At 38.1% G+C, this 20,708-nt stretch overlaps 1 protein-coding gene across 1 annotated transcript in view; it reads right to left on the minus strand.

Moving 5' to 3' along the window:
- Positions 1 to 347: 347 nt before the first annotated feature.
- LOC122809317 (interleukin-17 receptor D-like) overlaps positions 348 to 20,708 on the minus strand; it is a 411,276-nt gene continuing 390,915 nt past the window's right edge. Inside the window, exon 12 of the mRNA XM_044080716.1 lies at positions 348 to 2,152. Coding sequence (XP_043936651.1) covers positions 1,607 to 2,152 — 546 coding nt within the window. The 3' untranslated portion in view covers positions 348 to 1,606. The remainder of the gene's footprint in view (positions 2,153 to 20,708) is intronic.

The raw sequence follows: 20,708 nt of genomic DNA on the forward strand, positions 1-20,708 counted from the left end.
TTCTTACATAGATAGGTTACAAAGCATACAGTCCAGGAGACTATTAAAGAGTCTATCCAAAATTCCTAACTGCCCCACCTTATTCAAGGTCTCATTCTAGGCCAATGAAGGTTGTGAGAATTTAGCTGTAGACTACAGGAAGTGGCTTGTATGCACTTAATAGCCTTAGCCCTCTGCACCAACAGCTAACTAGTACAGAATCACTGTCACTGTTTGCGTGAGACTGCCACGCATGTTAATGGGGAAGTTTCCTTTCCCCACTGCTGTGTGACTATGATGTTACTTTATGTATGTTCAGGGGATAGAAGGGCAGTTCACCCCTCTACAAAAACACTTTTCAGTTTTTATGGGTGGTTACAGGGTTAATGTTCTATATCAAGTTGTTGTCCAACAATAGTTTTGCAAATGATCATGTGTCAATCATTTACAGGGGAAGATGGACAGAATAGGTTAGGAAATCTGAAACAAGGACCATCTAGAGGAACATAATAATGATAATAATAATAATAATAATAATAATAATAATAATAATAATAATAATCATCATCATCATCATCATAATAAACAGTCTTTCTTTGCTGAAATCTCTGCATGATCTCACAGCACTCACAAATGCTGGGTACTTGTATCTGTTAGCTGTTTACTGTGTTGCTTTACTCATGAAGATATGGTAGTAATCTCATATTACTTGTAAAACAAGCCATGCAAGAGTCGTGTCCATGGAATCTAGGTTGGGTTTTAGCTAAGACACCAGATGGTTACTATTTAGACTTTCTCTATGGGAATTACTTATACTTTTGTGCCATTCTTCTCAGGCTTCATTCTGTAAGCATCCCAGGGTACTTCTGGCATGAAGATAGGGATTTATCTGCTTCATTCCTTAGTTGCTGTCTTATTTTGTACAGAATGTCCTGAATTTCATCTCCAGACATGGATATCCATATGCAGCTCAGCAGTACAGAGTGGGGCCCTCCCTTTTCAAGAAGTAGAAAATGTTTTGGGGAGTTTTTCATCATTATGCCATTGGTTCATGGATGTTATAAGCAAAAAGACTAGGGCATTAGAGCTATACTGTGCTTCTGATTGTAGCTGTATTTTCCTAAAAATGATACAGACTTAATGTTTGGTAGAATTAAAGTAGTTTGTTTTAAACAGTATGCCTGCTGCAGAATATAATGCCACCTCTGCTTTACAAGTTTTAAAATACTAATTATGTTAGTTAGTCCCTAGGTTGCAATATACTGTGATGTGAAGTTTAATAAGTAGCTTATCTACAGCTGGTTTGCATGCTTAACTCACATATGTGCATTCTAATGTTCGCATGTGCACCATGATGGCGTTGTTGTTAAGCTACATTTGCTACATAGACAAAAGAAAGTTAAATAGGCTGCATGACATACATTCTATATCTGAACCAGGGGGGTAACCTGTGTGATATTTGTTAACAATATTTCGCATCTTATGTGATATGACTTTTACATATACTATTTTCTTCAGTTAATCCAGTCTTATGATCATCAATGTCACCATTGTCCCCAATTCCAGAGCTGGAACCTTGTCTTAGCAGCAGTTCAAAAGCATGGTACAATAGCTTTAATGACTGTGTTTAGATGGATTTGTAGGTTTCCTTCAATAAATGTTCAAACCACTGAGGACTAGAGTTCACAAACTGGCACATATTAGTAATTGCTGTATAGAGTGCAAGCCCAGAACAGGTCTTGAAGTAGCTGTTTTTCGAGATATTCTCTATATACAACTCATGCCTAGGCCCACTCAGAGCTAACCCGTGCAGGTGAGAAAATAGCAGTGGGAAGTCTTCCATCAGTTCATATTTGGCAGCCAAGTCTAGGATGGTAGGGACTGTTTCCTTGCTGGAGTATTCAAAAAAGACTGCGATAAATTTTGAGATATCATATGAGTAGATTCTAGCTTGGCGTAACTTCTCTGCAATTATATGTATAGCTGCTATGAAAGTATTGTTACAGTCTGAGACCTTTGTGCACCCAGGTCTTTGAGAACATTTCTCTACATAGTACTTGAGTCCTTTGGAACAGACAACTAGGATGTAATCTGATTCTTCTATTTGGTGACACATCCAACCCATCTTTCCTTCTTCTGCAGTGCTCAAATGATCCCAGATGTCCAAGGCTACCTGGTGGCAATAAACAGAATAGATACATCAGGGCTATTAAATGAGGCCATACAATATTCTCTGAAAATTTTTAATGAAATGGGAGAAACAACATGCAATTCCAGATACTTAAAGCAGTTATCATACAGCAAAACAGCCTTTTAACCTTCCTGTGCATGCTGCTTTTCTGCTGGAAATAGAATTGTGTGCAGTAATAGATAATATGACATTATGATTATATTACACATATCTTGCATTTTCACTCATTTTATGTTTTTAACCAGATTTATTAACCTGTATATTCATTTCTTCTCTCTCGGGTTGCTAAGCACAGCTGACTTTTTAATTTCCATCACTCCATGAGAATATTAAACAAAGAATACTACAGAATCACTGTCACTGGAAAGCATGAAGTTGCCAGTCCAATGATACAGGAGCAAAGTGTATACCCTTGCTAACAGTGACTTCTCTTTGATTAGCAAATTGGGTGTTAGAGGTCCAACTTGGGGGGGCAGTCACTGGTCTGCTTACTTCTTCTTGGGGGAGGATATGAGGCTTAACTCCTCTTTGTGACCAACAGAGATACCTAATGGAAAGTTGTGGACAGATGATTCCTAAAACATGATTAAGGCATTCCTTGCACAACTGTCTAGTGTGTAGGAACTTATAATGTCATGAACGTTCAGATTCATGTACATCTGTGGTCAGGTGCATGAGTTTAAATTGGTAGAACATAAACAATTCAACCTCATTGAGTGTTGGTGACTGGGGACAGTACCATCTAGTCCTTGCTTCTTAGTTAGGAATCAACAAAGAAAAAATTGACCATACTTGGGCTCCATTTAGTTGACTGGGGTCACTGAGATGCTGGAGACAAAAAATGCAGTGTAATCACTGTACCAAAACAGTTTGAAGGACAATATTCGGCTTGCAGAAAATAAGATCTTCAGGGGAACTGGTGATGTCCAAAACAGTAGGATCTGAATGGCTTGCCTGTCAGTGCTGAGACAGCGTACCTGTTTGTGCCACAAGTAATGAAAATCATACCCATCAACCTCTTAGCATAAGAACTTTAGACAAAGGCAAAAATAGTGTATGCAGGTCGGGATGAACAAAGGCCCAAAAATAAGGAAAAAAATTAAGTATTGCTCTTAGAAACTTAGAAAGTTGCTAGAATAAGAAAATTTTCATTAGCATGCATTTTCTGTCGAACATGAAGTATGAAATTCAAATGTCTGTCATTATTAAGTGACTTGCTAGAAAAACACATATTTTATAAGGGACAGACCTAAATATATGGCAAAACTGAACATTCTGCAGAATTCTGGTCAGTTGAGAGGTATGATGGATATTCAAGGGTGTGATCCACAGGAAGGCTCTGTCAGAGGATAGGATGAAGTAACTGATAGCTTGCAGTCCTATTCTTAGGGGGTAGAGACTGAAGCCTGTATTGTTAGCATTATTTTTGTTTGAAATGAGGAGCATTGCTGCTATGCCATCATAAGGAAAGACAGCATGACAGATGCTCAGATACTACACAAGGCAGTGTATACAATGTTCATGCTTGTCATTATGTATTATGCAACAGGCCTAGAAAGGTTGATGTTAACACATAATGGTGATGACCTACAGGCCACCTTGCCTGCCACAGGGGGCCTAATGCCCTGGTCCTTATGAATTAGTGGAATCAGAGGTCTCACTGAATGAAAGATCCCATCTAGGACTGAGCAGAAAACAGAAATGGGAGTGCGATAAGACAGTGCTGAAGCTGAGTACCTTAAGACCTGAAGATCCACTGAGGTCATGTGGAAGTCATCATTAAAATAGAAGAGTTGTATCCTAGAGTAAAAAGTAAAGACATCTCAGGACAAGAAGCAGAACATGAAAACAGTAGATCATGGCTTAAGGGCAATACCAGAACTTTTTTCCTGCACAGATCTGGGAAAGCTTCACTGAGGACAAGTTGTGTTTGAAAAGTGGGATAGATATGAGACAGCAGAGAAGGACAGGAGCCTTTAACTTCAAAACTTGAGACTGGGTAAGTAAAGCAGCTTTTATCTGCAATCATTCAGTCAGTCAGTCTTTCTACTATGTGTAGATGGTTTCATAGCTTGTGAGAACTGATTTATGCTAATTCTGGTCTAGTAAGTGATCAAATCATGACTTTTAGGCAGGCACACTTGAGCTGCCAAAATCTGAACAGTTCTGAAGTATGAGCTACCTTCTCACTTGCATGGTGCTCATGCAATATGCCTGGCACTGAACTAATTTTTATATTATATGTATATATATATATATATATATATATATATATATATATATGTTATGGTCGAGACCATAAGATCGAAGTTTTGAAACTTTGAAATGTAAATAAAAAATAAATAACTAAAAAACCCTGCACCCCCCCACACCCCCTGCTAATTAAATATACCAACTTTGAGATTGCACTACAGTGAGGAAAATGGTAAATATACCATTCCGCACTGTACAGCAATCTCCATTTAAATGGTTTGAAGTTTCAAAACTTCGATCTCATGGTCTCAACCATAAGAAATTCAAAGTTTTGAAACTTTGAAATTTAGAAGTAGACCCATATATATATATATATATATATATATATATATATATATATATATATATATATATATATATATCTGTGTGTGTGTGTGTGTGTGTGTGTGTGTGTGTGTGTGTGTGTATTTAATATATTTATGGGTCTGAAACATTTAGTTGAGTTGGGATATTTAAGTAGCAGAGGGCGTGGAGTTGCAATTCTCCATGTGATGGGCACAAGGAGGCAACACATGTGGGTGAATTCAGAAAGGATGCCATGAGGTGCACACCTGGCAGTAACCTTCCCACATTCATAGACAGCTCTACCATGGCGGTTTTGGACAAAAAGATGCAGTGCCACAGTTGGCTGTCTCTGCGGACATGAAAGAAGATAGTGAGGAGTCCATGGGAGGCATATGGTAATTAGCCAAGTGTTCTCCCCTGGAACTGCCCGTGATAAGGCATTTCCATAATTTTGTTGGATAATTTAGTATGGCCATTTCTGGCAGCTCATAATAATGAACATGGCCAAAAGGCCATGTTCATCCATTGTGACAGAGGTAAATGCTAGTGAGTTTAGCAGTTAATTAGAATTAGAGTGTATGTGAATATGTGTATATGAGGGACTGCATGTATGAGTGAATGTGTGTTTGCCTGGGAGGTAGCAGTAGGGGTATATCTTTCAGTTGTACAGATTTTCGCAGAACGTCCAGATTTTGGCCTCATATTTTTGGAACATTTTTCATAAAATTCTGGTTTTCTGGCAAATTAGTAGTAAATCATTAAAGACTGAAGTTAGAATAGAGTTTTAGAATTCATATCATTCAGAAAATTCATGCTAATAAAAAACCTGTTATCCTATCAACTTTCTAAGTTTGTAAAAGCAATATTTAAAAATTGTCCATATTTTTGGACCTTTGTCCCACTTTTATTTATCACTTTGTCCATATTTCTTGCTCTAAGAGGTTGAAAGGTGTGGTATGGAGTTAGTGAGTTTTAGGTTAGTTGCATATGTGTGTGTGTGTGTGTGTGTGTGTGTGTGTGTGTGTGTGTGTGTGTGTGTGTGTGTGTGTGTGTGTGTGTGTGTGTGTGTGTGTGTGTGTGTGTGTGTGTGTGTGTGTGTGTGTGTGTGCGCATGTGTGTGTGTGTGTGTGCGCGCATGTGTGTGTGTTTATGTGTGTATGAGTGAATGGGAGTGTGCTCATGACTGCCAAGGGTTGAGGAGGAGGGTGTGTGTGTGTGTGTGTGTGTGTGTGTGTGTGTGTGTGTGTGTGTGTGTGTGTGTGTGTGTGTGTGTGTGTGTGTGTGTGTGTGTGTGTGTGTCTGGGCTAGGGTGGGGTGGCTGTCATACTTCCACACACTCTTGACCAATGAGCAAAGCTTGAAACACTGGGTCAAGTTGACCACCAGCCACCAGGTATTATTCTAAATATGTGGGTAAATGGGAACACTAGCCCCTAGGTATAACTCTAAATATGTGGGTTAGGAAGGGATAGTAGCCAGCAGATATACTCTAAATATGTGGGCCGCAGCCATGAGAACACTAGCCACCAAGTATAACTCTCAATACATGGGTTGGGGGAACACTAGCCACCAGATATAACCTTATATCATTGTGCCTTAAAAGCACTTAAACATAACAGTTATTGGAAGGGGAGCACAAGACACTATGGAGAACACTTGAACAACATGCCTTAAGGCACTTATAAAGAAAAAGCAAGATGAGGTGGGTTGTAGAGGACCACTAGCCATCGGGGATACTATAAACTGTGTGCCAGAAAGGCACAATAAATGATTCAAACTCTGTACCCACTTGCCAGGTACAGAGAAATGTAGCTCCCTGCACCATAACTAGCCACCAAGGATTTGATGTAAATAATAAATAAGACCCTCTCCCAAAAAGGCAAATGAAAAATGAGGGAGAAAAGGCTTCAAACCATTCTACTCTGCAACAGGAAATACAACTGTTCTCCTACTGACAAACTGATAAGTTAACACACCAAAGTTTTTTCCCTATATCTTTGAATCTTGGACATTATGGAATGCCTGCAACAATTTGTGAGTTACTAGGGAGAGGGACAAGATACATATAAGCATACATTCTCAAGCTCATAGCACAAGAAATCTAGACAAAGCCATAATGAATGTGGGACAGACACCCAATCAGGGTAATATTTTACTTAAGCCACATATAATCTTAGATAGAATCTAGAATAACAGGAAAGAAAAAGGAGAAATTGGGGGTGACGACAGGGAAGGTATGTGGTATGTATGAGTGCGTGTGTATTTGAATGGGGGTGCCTGTGCTAACATGACGTATCAGTTGCCACTCTTAACTACAGCAGAAAAGTGCTGATATGCACTTGTGGTAGTTAACGGTGATTTAGGGACTTGCAAATTAGCTGATAATGAGATCTGTCCTCACTGAGACTAATGTGTCTCAGTAAAGCAAAAGCAGCATTGCAGAAACAGATCCTTTTTATAGCAGCGCTTAATATGAGTGAAGGAGTTCTGTCTGAATCCCTAAGATGATGTGCTATTTTATAATCTTTCAGCTAAATATCCCATTGATGATGTTGGTTGATGTAATGACTTTTTGATCATACAGACACACACAATTATCTTTCCTTTTAATTTAAACATAAACATAACCTTACTTCATTAAATACTTCAGTTGCTATAACAGCTCCCATCATGCTCCAGGAGTGCTATGCTATTCCCAAAGTAAACAAAACCATATTTTCTTTACAAAGCTCCAGCCTGCTTTCCATCATCATTTGCATCATACTATTACTCAGTGGTTATAGCTATGCATAAATATTTCCTCTCTTTCAGGCAAAACAAAAGCTAGATGTCGAAATTAAAAAAAATATGTAACCCTTTGTCCCATTACTTCTTCTTAAAACAAAACAAAAAAAAAACATCTTTATTGAATTATCACTTATGACATAGGCAATCATACATTCATATAAATTAAAATAAACCATACTGATATATTTTCAGGTGGAAGCATTATATATCATATAATCTTCTATACAGTCATTGTCAATTAAACATTACATTGCTCACTCAATTCTTTCCTTAAGTGGGACATTGTTGGATCTCAAAATGTTTTGTCGTAAGTTAAATTTGTCCTATATCAGGGGTGATTTATTTTCATTTGTACTGTTGTTTGTTCTGAGGAAGTCTCTTTGGGGATGAAAGTGATATTAAAGGTTTTATTTCTTGTTGTGTTTTTTTTGTCTGTTGCTGGTTCCTGGTAATGGCTGGTGTAAGTGAAGATCCTTTTATGGAAGTTTCTGTTCATACTACACCAAGTTCAAGAGATGGTGATATGTTGGCTACTTTAATTCGTTCTATGAATGATATGCAGAGGACATTGGAGGCTCTAATGAAAGCGAAACAGCCAAGGCAACTAAAACCTACGAGGTTTAATTCTTCCTCTGTTAGTTCAGAGGAAGAGGTTTGTGAAACCACAGTGATTGACAACAGAAGGGACACTAATTTTCACTCTGCTACTAACAGCTGCTTTAAAGATATTCCAGTAGTGTTAGACTGTGAATATGATCCATTTGATGGCACTGGTGACAATATGGCATGTTTTATGAGAACATCAGATATCGAAAAAGAAGCAAAATTGCTTTTGGCCAGTATGGAGAAATGTTTAAGGAAATATAGATCCTTGGTAGTTGAGACTAAGTACTTTGAGATATGCATTCATTGGAAGGTTGTACCAAAGAGCTTATGGTTCTTTAAGTGTCCAAATGGGGTTTTACCTTCTGAAGAGTTTTTTAAGGAGGTAACCTTGTTTTTTTCTAAAGCTGGGCTGGATTTTTTACAACTGCTGATTGGGCGGAATAACAAAGGATTGTGGAAGTGCAAGATGAAATCCTCAAGTTAGAGGATTCCTCTTCAGTGTTTGTTATTCAAAGTACCTGCCCTGAAAAAAGATTCAGGGATGCTGGCCAATACTGAGGACTTTGAAAAAACTTTGGTGCAGAGAAAAGTTAAGAAGCTGCAGCATGATGTAGCAGCTTATGGCTCTAACAGTGCCTATTCACATTTTACTGAAGTTAGAAATATGCAGAGACCCTTTAATTCATTTAGAAATGAGGGGTATCACCATGGCAATTGCTTAACAAATCAGTTTCCATGCAGGGGAGGCCGAGGTGATATAAGCGCTGTTCAGACATTGGGTACGTCTAATAGCATTGATGATGTTTCAGTTAAAGCTGTTCTTTCTTCTGAGGAGCTTGGAGAAGGCGTCGGAAGAGCTATAGTGATTCCAGTGGAAGAAAATAATACAAATGAAGGAGAAACTTCCCCTTTAGGCATTTGTTCAACTAGCAACAGAACCGGAAGGAGGAGGGCTTGTCTGTTGTCCTGAAAACGTCAGTGAGAGCGAAGAAGTAATAGTGGCTATGGGACATAATGAAGATATCCTCGGACTCTCTGGTAAACTGTATAATTTGTCAGAATTTAATTTTACTACAGAGTAGGTGTCTGTGTTGCTTTTGGGACTGAACTTTATTCCTTCTAAAAGAATGGACTTAAGTGGGGCATTGCTGGATTTCAAAATGTTTTGTCGTAAGTTAAATTTGTCCTATGTGTTTTCAGATGTTTCATGTTTTTTGTAAACCTAGCACCTATTATCCTACACTGATTAACACTTTGAAAGTTTTTGAAAGTTGTTTTGAGGAGGATATTCTGAGGGTGGCCAGTAGTAAGCCCCAGAGATCATTCTATAATCTTTCTACTGGTCAGAGAACTGCTTTGAAAGAACTGAAACAACAGAATAATTTAAGGTTTATGAAAGCTGATAAGGCAGGGGGCTTGGTAGTAATGGAATGAGACAAATATGTTGCATCAATGGAAAGTATGCTGAATAATTTGAATGAGTATTTACCTGTTGAAGCTTCAGTGGTTGGTACATGTTATAGGAACATATGGACCCAATTGTATTAAGTGCTTATGGAATGGTATATTTCTTCTGAAATGTATAACTTTATGTTAGTAGTAAATCTTATGTTGAGGGTCCTATTTGTGATCCCAAAGATCTATAAGGATCTTACCAATCCCCCTTTCGTCCTGCTGTTTCGCCCCCAGGTGTGTCACTGAAGGGGTATCCTTGGTTCTTGATTTTTTGTTGAATCCAGTGGTTCCACGTATGGAATTTTTTATTAAGGATTTGTGGGATTTTTTAAATAAATGTAGGACATTTAGTATGGAATATGGGCTCAGTTCTAATCAAAATATTATATTTACTGTTGACATCAGTTCTTTATTTACTAGTATACCCCATGATTTGGGGATTGATTTTACTAGGCAATATCTTTCTATGTTAGATCAGTTTTCAGAGAATGATGTTTATGTTTGTAATGTATTATTTGAACTTCTTCTACATAACAACTATTTTTTGTTCAATAAAGTGGTCTACAAACAACTTAAGGTGGTGGCTATGGGGTCCGCTGCTGCCCCCGCTTATGTTAACATAGTTCTAGATTGTGGGAACAGAAGGTTTTGTAACCCATTATGTCTAAGCAGATTTATCTTTTGTGCCAGATTTGTAGATGACCTGTTTTTTGTCATTGAGGGGAAGAAGGAACAGGTTCTAATGATGGTCAGTGATATGAACGAACAAACTGAATTTTTAAAATTTGTATCGGGTGTTGTAGGCTTGGAGGTTTGTTTTTTAGATAAAACCATCAAGTGGGATGTCGATTTATTGAGGTTTAGTAGTAAAATTTTCAGAAAAAGTACTTCTGTTAATAGTTATTGTGTCATTCTAGTAACCATCCCATCCATATGAAGAATAATATTCCTAAAGGACAGTTGATACCTGCTTCCAGAATGACATCGGATGATTCAGTTTTTGAAGAAGAGGTCGCCTATATCATTGGTTTATTTAAGGAAAGGGTACAATGAAGGGGTGTTAGCTACAGTGGCAGATGAGGTTAGGTTGCATAGGAATTTAGATTTTCCCCCTATTTTGAAGTCTGGATTGGTTGTTAAAGAAGCAGCAGTGGTGACTAGTGCAGCCAACAAGGTGAAGTATGACATCTCTTGTTGTTTTGATATGTCTATTGACAGAAGAAGTTTAGTTTCGGCTATTAATAAAAATTGGAATATAGTTAAGGGTAACACTGATCTAGTCAGAGTGGTGGGTAATAAACTTGTTTTTAAGAACACTTTTAATTTAAATAGGTGTTTACAAAGGGGCCATTTTGGTGAGGAATTACCAAGTGTTAGTGGGAAAGCAAAAGGAATGTACAAGTGTGGGTTTTGTGTAGCATGTATATACATCATTGAAGGCCCTTATATTGAGTTACCTCATGTTAATACATTGCCTGTCAATGGAGTATTTAACTGCAAGAGAAAAGGGATAGTATATGTAGTTATTTGTTCATTTTGTAGAGAATTCTATGTTAGGATGTCCACTAGATGTTTATTTCAAAGGTTCAAGGAACATCTTTATGTAATCAGGTCCAATAATGGTAATAACGCCTTATATAGGTATACCCTAAAATGTCCTGAATATAAAACATTTTTGTTATCCGTCCTGGAACAAGTACCTAGAAATATCAGGGGTGGTAGTTACAAAGACCATATTGAACAAAGGGAGACTATGTGGCAGTTCAGACAAACCCCCTGGAATGAATGATTCTATTAATATAAAGCGTTTTTGCACTGTTTTTTATTGCTGTTTTATTGCTGTTTTTTACTGCTGTTTCTATATGCAATAAACATTATTTAGTAGGTAGACTGGGTAATTGATTGTATTAGCATATTTGATTATTTAGGTTAGGTGGCAAGTAATATTTAAGAGACTTAGTGGTTTATTCACATTTGTACTGTTGTTTGGTCTGAGGAAGTCTTTTTGGGGATGAACGTGATATTAAAGGTTTCATTTCACTAAAATATTTTGTTTTTCATTCTTCGGATCCTGTTCCACTTGTCCAGCAGATTTTACAGCAATTTCTGCCTTCCTTTAAACCTCATTCCTCCTCCACAACATTATTATTCATGCATTGTTCCCACAATTCCCATTTTTCTATGTAATTTGCTCCTACCTTTTTTTAAAGATCCCACTTCTGGTACTTTTATTTCTGTTACTTTATTCACTACTTCTAATATGGTTGTTTTAAAGTTTGATTTCCATTTTTCGGAATTACTTTTTGGCAGCCATCAGAATTAAACTCAGCAAGGTCTTACTATATCTAGGAAATTCAGACTGTATCACTGCTCAAAAAAATCATGTCCTTAGTTACACCAGTTTGTTCACCCAGTATTTCTGACAGAGTAGTCTGTAGGGAATTTTTAAAGTAATTACACTCCCAATAATGTATCTCCAATTACCTCTTTCTTCCTCATCACACCTCCAACACTTGCAATGTACATGAGGAAAAAAATCTTTGGAGTCTGCTTAGGGTATAAAAATAACTATGTAAACAATCTTCCTAAATCTTCTAGACTTTGTTGCAGATTTGGAAGCCGTACATACATCCTCCCATTGTTTCTTTGTGAATTGCTTATCCAATCTCTCTTCTCAATCCTTTCTAAATTTCTCTGACTGATTCCTATAGTTGTTGTTATTGTGTCTTTCGGCTTTTCCCGGTAAGGGGTCGCCACAGTGGAAAGCCGGTCCGCTAATGATTGGCAGTAGATTTTTACATGCCGAGTTGCCAGCCCTGACACACAACCTTCAATGAAGGTATGCCCATTCATGGATGTCTCCACGCAGAAGACGCTCTAGCTGAGACTCGAACAGGACAACGTCTTACTGTGAGGCATGTAATCATGCAATATTTATATGCTGTACTAATTATTCCTTTTTAACAGCAGCTTTTGTTCTAGATTATACTAAAAACTCTACCAGTGCTAGTCTTTCACTTAGGATCCCCCTATTCCTTTCTCTTTGCCTACACTCTAATATTAATCCTTGATAGGGAAGGCAGTCTCTAGCCTGCAGTCCAAATGTATTCTTGACCTCTTCCCGTGCTATTACCTTTTCCCTCTCTAATTATTTGCTGAAATATTATTAATTGATCTCAAAAAACTCCATGAATTCTTACATATATGTACCTCACCACAAATCAAATGTTTAACCTTAGAGTCCAAGTATTTTACAAGGGGTTGCGTAATGGACCCTTTTGAGTCAACTATTGGGCACATGGAGGGTGTGCCAAATCCTTATGTAGTTTTGGTAAACTAAACATGATAGGAATTTTAGAATTAAAGATAAATATAATTGTAATTCAGAAAGAGTGGTGTATTGTGCAACCTGTGATTCATGCTGTTGTCATTATATAGGTAAGACAGATAGAAAATTATAAAAACGTATCTATGAACATCTATATGAAATCCATAAAAAAAAAAAAGGAAACTAATGCCCTAAGCAAACATGTGACAGAGAATGAGGGGCACTAATTTAAGTTTTTTGTAATAGATAGTATATGTACTGATATTAGAGGGGGTGCCTGGTCATTACTCTTGGAGAGAAGGGAGCTGTATTGGCAACTTTTTTAAGATGCCACTAATTGGCCTGGTTTGAATGAAATGTATTGCCATTAGCCCCCTTTTAAGAGTTAGGGCATTAATGAGATAACTTTATTACATATTTATTCATATATTTTAATTTAATTATTGATATATAGTTGTTTTATATTTTGTACATACATATATGACTGTAATTCCACCTGATATCTATAGGCTTGTATATATATATATATATATATATATATATACATATATATATATATATATATATATATATATATATATGTATATATATATATATATATATTACATAGTTTTTATTGTGTTTTAATATATTTGAAGTATTCATGTTATATGAATTTTATTTTATTGTAATGATGATATTTTATCACTTATAGTATTGGAAAATATATATATGAGTGATTTTGACACACTTCTATGGTGGTTAGTATTTTGTTAAATAGTGACATTTTTGTGTTAGGGTTTTATAAGAATTTGCATATTACTATAAGTATTTCTTTAAGGGGGTGTAGTTTGGATTATTTTAAATGTTTACATGCAATTAAAATGTACATGTGATCAATTAACTATGTTATATAAGATGTAATTAATTGATTGTATTTGTCTGATGAAGTTCTGTGGTTCAGGACAAAAGCGCTTACCAGCTTTCTACTTGGTGATGTGAATAAAGTCTCATCCTTTCTTATTCAGTGGATTTTGGTTCATTACTATACGAGGTACGAAGGTACATTTGAGCAAGGTACGAAAGTACAACTGAGTTTTTCTGGTTCCTCCGTTGCTTTTTGTGGTTTTGCAACAGTTTTGCTTTGTGATTTGACCATTTTCGTGATCTATAATTAAGGTTATCTATGCTAAGATGCATGGTATAGCCTGTCTTTCTACTTATACTAAGTGTCATCTGTTTCTGTCTTATCTTTATCCTTCTCATAGATGTAGAAAACAACTTGAATGCTTTCAGAAAACATCTTTAGCCATTGAGAGAAAAAAGTATTCTGCTTTTATTGCCCTCTTATCAGCTTGTCTTCATAGAAACATGAGAACTAGATACATAGTTGCATTCAGCTACAAGTTTCTCATGTTGCACTATGAATATTTATTTGCTAAAGGAAAACTTTTCATTACATTCAGTGTTCTTTTATTTACTTGCTTCTACTTAAAAGTTGTTAGATCAAACCAATGGCCTTAATCCAGTCATTCCCCTATGCAAAAGTAAGAAACAACCATATCAGTTTTGTTTATATTATGACCAGTATACTTTTACAACCCATCCCTTACCTCAACAATGCAAAATTACAGCCTATTATCTTAAACATACTTTGGCCCAGGCTTTATATTCGTTTTATACTGCAATGCCTACATTTCTTAAAACTAAACAAGAAGAAAAAAAAGAAGGAGAAAGAGGGACCTGTTTATTTTACCATCCCTATAGCACATACAAATATATGAAAATCTTTTCCTATATAACATGCAGTATATAAGACTGAGCCTTTTCAATTAAAATTAGTTGTTAGACAAAAGGTAGAATAAATATAGTAGAATAGGCCTGAAAATATAAAGCAGGGTCTGTATCTTTATTTTATGCATAAAATTTCAGAAAAAGGCAGTTCAGTAGAAAGGAAAAGAAAACTTTTCTGTCTAAGCATGAGACATGCAGAAATAACAGCTCTCAAGGGAAAACTACAGAATGCTTCTTTCTCAAAGAAAGTTATGTGCACTTGCAATGGAATACTAGATAAGGAATAGACACTTAGGCAGCTGCTAGACAAGGCCTGGAAATCAAGGTTAAAGGGGTGGATACAGCAACCAGAGGAAAGTTACTGAACCAAAGTAATATAATATGCATGTTTAGGACAGAGTTCCCAGTTGGAGTCTAGTTCAAGACTTTTTTCAGAGATTTTTGAATGTTTTCATGCTTTTAGTTATTTGACATATTGTGCTGCTATATACCATCTGGATATGCTACTGTGACATTTATATTGGTTGCTATTTTATACTATTATTTTATGCTGCTCACGACAATAAACTATTATTAAGCAATCCGGTGCAAAAGAACTCTGATTTCTTACACTGGTGCTTGAATAAGGCTGTTTGGGGAGGGTATTATATATTAATTCCCAGAGCCAAACAGAAACTCTGGAGTTCTGTTATCAGAGAAAGCTATGCTGAGTAAGCATTTCATACAGTTTCAAGTGCAGAAGACAGCTTGACTTCAAGGGCTTTCTCTTAGCATAGATTTCATAACTAAATCAGGCAGTAAATGCTCAGAAAGTCTAGATGTTTCTACAGTTGAATCACCTGATGTGGTGTGGTTACAAATTATGAAATTGGTTTGGCTTAAGTTACCTACTTTCATATCAGACTCTTAGTGCACACTATTTTTTTTTCATCTTACCTTTAAGCATCTATTGCAAGACTACCAATTATTGGAGAGACCACATTCTGCCTCTCAGTAGTCATCTTGGGATTAGTGTTTCTGTTTTCTCCTGGTGAGAGACAGAGAGCAGTTACATTATTTCCTGGAAACTGCTGATCACCAGAAAGCTTAATAACTGATTTATAGGTGACAGCTTGGAATCTGTGCTTATATTCTGATCCTGGTGAGAGTAGGAGCAGAGTGCATTGATTCCCGACTCTTTCTGGTTGGAGAGTGAGTGTTTGTGCTTAACGTACCTGATTGGTCTGGTTGCTATTCGAGGCATCTACCAGAAAAAAGCTACAAGCCTGCAGACCCTTGCATCATCCGGGACAAGACTGTGGATCACCAAACAGGCAGTGGCCAGCTTCTCTTCTTGGGATTGGTGCTAACATTTTGCTTCTGGTGAGAGAAGAAGCAAAGGAGTATTGTATCCCAACAGAGTGAAGCTGTGCTAAGACCTGCATTAGTAGTAACCAGGCAGTAGCCGTTCATGTGACTCCCCTCTTTTCATCATTCTTGACAAGCCAATTCTTTATTTTTCAGTAAGTACTGCTTGATTTCTTTCTAACTTCAGAATATCTGCCTAAATACTTCATCCTTAAATTTTCAGGGTCTAGGTATTAGTTTCCCTTCAAGTGTTTGGCAGTGCTCTGTACATACTCAGACACCTTGAGTGACATTTTCATGTAAAAGGAATATATAAGGAACAGCTCCAGTACTTAATAATAATGACTAGCTTGTTTATGGCAAGAGTCCACCAGACTGGTTTCCTTTTCTTGGAGGAGTGAGTCTTGGTTTTGCTTGGGATAGCATGATCCATGCATTCTTGTAGGTGCCTGTAGAATGCATTAGTAAAGGATTTTGCAGCTTGGACAGTGTTATCCTTTAGCATGGGGACTTTGAAACTTTCCACTCGGTCTTAAGTAATGTGAAGTTTGCTTTTGAAAAGTTTTTCACGGTGGTTTCCTTGTCCAGGGGTGGGGGTGGAATGTGGATATCCAAAGTGATTTGTTTATGGTCAGAACTAACCAGCAAGTGGTTGACCTCTGGTCTGGAACACCGGTCGCCCATGTTGGTGATGACCAGGTCCAATATGTTGTCACCTCTGGTGGGAGTGTTGACCAGTTGAACCAGGGCGTTTGAGTTTATATATTCTAGGAAATGTTGGGCAAGGGAGTTAGTATTTGAGTAGTTCTCCCAGTTAATGTTTGGGTAATTGAAATCACCCAATATCAGGGTGTTTGGTAGGACCTTTGTGTTTCCCAGTGTTTCCAAAAATGTGGAATGGGGGTCCTGGGTCATTGTGGGTGATCTGTAGCAAGCTACAATTTGAATTGCAGTTTTGCCCATTGTTAGTTGCATGTGGATGATTTCTGAATGAATATCCTTAATGAATATGGATACGACCCCGCCTTTTGTATTTCAGTTTGGGTTCTGTGACCCAAATGTATGGAATGAGTTGTAGCCTGGTAGTGCTGGTGTGCTCTCTGGAGCCTTAAACCAGGTTTCTGTTACTGCACATATATTGATTTTCTCCATACTGAGGAGTGCCTCGAGTGAGTGCATTTTGAGGTTTAGACTTCTGGCATTGAGTAGCTTTACCCTCAGTTTTTTGTTACTTGTGCTATTTATGGTGGTGGGTTTGTCTTTTGAGCCTTGCCTAAAAAAAGGCACTATGGGGGTGGCAAAAGCCTTGGCCAGTATTTGAAAGCCCAAGGGTGACAGGTTCAAGCCGTCTCTAGTGAAGCAGTGGGGCTTGTCAAGCATGTCATCCCAGGTGGACAGACACTGGATCCCCTTTGAATGACACCAGAAACTTAGTCAATCGTTGAAATTGAGAATTTTATTCTTTATACCATGGTATCATTCTTAGTGAGGGCAGGATGCTACTCAGGGTCAGAGTCATACTAGCCTGGACTACGTGATCAGAGAGCTCATGTCTCATTTCATGTAGTCCAGGGAGGTACGGCTCAGGTCATTCACACCAACATGGACAATGACAGAGTCATATTTGTACTTGTTCTGGAGTGACCTGAGTGCTTGTGTTATGTGGTGGATTCTGGCACCTGACAGGCAGCTAACAGTAACCTTCTCTTTATTCAGCCTAGTGAGTGGGACAAAAGTGTGCCTGACTATAGAGTCACCTATTACTAGTATGTTGGGTATGTTATTTTGCCTTAAGGGCTGTGATTGCATGGCACACTGGTTTTGTGAAGTATGTGTTTCATGGTTTGTGTTGGGGGGGTGGAGGTTGCTTGGATGTTTGCTTGGAGGTCTCTGTTGCTTTTGCAGTTTTTTATTTAGAGCATCCGAGTATGTTTTCATGTATTTATGTGTGTTTTTTGCCGGTGCTGGTTTAATGGGTCTATGTGAGACTGGTGGGGTGATGCAAGTATTTCCCTTCTCCTCTTGACTGTCTGATCCAGTCTTGGTTTGAGAGAGCATAGCCTCCAGTTTGGCTGTATAATTGCATCTCTCTCATGTATTAGTGTTTGGTGCTAGGAGGAGAGGGTTGTCTGTGTACATGAGGCAGTTGTAACATTGCCTCAAAATGCCCAGATTCACCAGTTGGACTGGGGAGTACATCTGAAACTGCCCTTTGGACATGCCTGGATAGGTACAGTGAACTGTTTTACTGGATGGCTGGTAAGGTTGAATAGAGAGCCTTGTTCTTCTGTACAGTACAGGGGGGTCTAGTGCTAGGGTTTATAAGGGATTGCTATGAGTTTTTGAGCAAGTGCCAGGCCGAGAAATGAATGGCTTGAGTGCATAAGTTGAAAGCTTGTCTAGTTCCAAGGGAAAAATTGAAGAGGAGACTTTGTGGAGCTGGGAATAGTTATATCCTAGCTAACTGGCACTGCCCGGCATGCAAAATCGGGCAAATACGGTATTTATATCAGGGAAATGAAAGAGATAGAAATTAGCCCAAAATGACCAATAAACTACTAATTTCTGTGCTGAAACCCCTCCTCCAGGGACAGATAGGCTGCTCATGGCTCCTCTCTCACAGTTGAACAGAGAAACTTCCTTCTATCCAAGTAAGGTATGGGCAAACACAGAGATTTGTAAAATAGTCCTGAATTCAGCACTAACCAAGTATATATATATATATATTTTTTTGTACCTACACAGTGTGCCCCTCAACCTAAGCCCCCTAAGGAAAAAAACAGCTTGCCCAATACACTAATCATAGGTCACTCAATAGTGAGGCGTACTGATGTCCCACTTACTAGGCTGAATAAGGAAAAGGTAACAGTCAACTGTCTATCAGGTGCCAGAATCTGACACATAACAGAAGCACTCAGGTCACTCTACAACAAGTACAAGTATGACTCTGTCACTGTCCATATGGGTGTGAATGACCTGAGACGCAACTTCCTGGACTACATGAAAAGAGACATGGAGGAGCTCTTGGATTATATGGCCCAGTTAGGTATGATCCTAGCCCTAAGCAGCATCCTACCATCACCCAGAATAATATCACAGTACAAGCAGAAAATGATTGACTTCAACAGTTGGCTAAGTTTCTGGTGTCATTCTAAGGGGATCCAGTATCTGTCTGCTTAGGATGACATGATTGACAGACCTCAATGCTTTGATAGAGATAGCCTGCATCTGTCACCTCTGGGTTTCTGAATACTGGCTAAGGCTCTTGCCCACCCTATAGTGCCTTTTATAGGCGATGTTCCAAAGACCAAATTACAGTCATAACAGCTATAAATAAATGCAATCTGTGGGTCATGCTGCTCAACACTAGAAGTCTAAATCTCAAGATGCACTTGCTCGAAGCACTCCTCAAAATGGAGAACATCGACATTTGTGCTGGTTTAATGCAGCAGAAAGCACCTCTGCGCTACCAGGCTATAACTCATATTACACCTTTTGGCCCCAGAACATGGACCAAAGCTCGAAAGGCAGTGGTGTCTCCATATCCATAAAGGATATGCACACCTCCAGACTAGTAGCCCAGCATAATGCATCGAAGATACTTCAAGTCCAACTAACGGGTAAGATGGCAATTCATGTTGTAGCCTGCTATAGGTCCCCAACCATGTCCCAAGACTCTCACTCCATGTTCCTAAGCACCCTGGAAACTATTTGGGTCCAACCCAACAATCTTATACTAGGCAACTTCAACTACCCCTCATCAACTGGGAAAACTACTCATGCACCAATACACTGACCCAATGCTTCCTGGACTTCATCAATTCCAGTGCCCTGGAGCAGCTCATTCTTACCCCTACTAGAGGAAGTATTAATGATGCCTGCAGAATTATGCCAGTGCTTAAATACAACTCACTCAAGCTTTAGAATGTTATACAGCGAAATTATTTACACAATACCAAGTTTTAATTTAAAATGTTGTTTACCTTAGGACACCATAATAAACATGAAGTTCGTTATTTAATGTTTTACTAGGGATTTGTATATATGTGTGTATATTTTTAAGAAACATTGTCATTATAGGGGTGGACTAGTTGTTGTTGTCTTTTGGCTTTTCCCGGTTAGGGGTCGCCACAGCAGAACTCTGGTCCGCTAATGATTGGCAGTAGATTTTCATGAATGCCGAGGTGCCAGCTCGACGTTCAACCTTCAACGAAGGCATGGCCATTTACGCATGTCTTTCGAATGCCCACCCAACCACAGGGAGGACATGCAGACTCCACACAGAAGGCACTCCCCACACTCCAGCTGAGAACGCTTAATTGTTTAATTGTCTCATTATACAATATTTATTTAATTGAAGTGGTTTTAAATACTAATGGATTTAAATTTTAACTATTTTCTGATGAAGTCTTGGTTTCACAAGACGAAAGCGCGCTCAATAAAATAACTTCTTCCTATATTAGGAGTATTGACTGGATTACTACTCGTTGTACCTTTGGAGCTGATTTTTTATTTTTGTTTCTTGGTATAACATCCTTGACCTGGTTATTACAAACATGGGCAACCATTGCTCTACACCAATAGTCAATTCCTCCATGGTTAAATCCAACCACAAACTAATCATCATGGAAATCCACATCTTACCCACACCCCACGCAAAGGTAACCACCATGAAAATCTTCTCCAAAGATGGGCTTTCGGATA

The sequence above is a fragment of the Protopterus annectens genome, chromosome 8.part0 (assembly GCF_019279795.1).
Source record: "Protopterus annectens isolate FY-2018-M chromosome 8.part0, PAN1.0, whole genome shotgun sequence".
NCBI classification, from domain to species: domain Eukaryota; kingdom Metazoa; phylum Chordata; order Ceratodontiformes; family Protopteridae; genus Protopterus; species Protopterus annectens.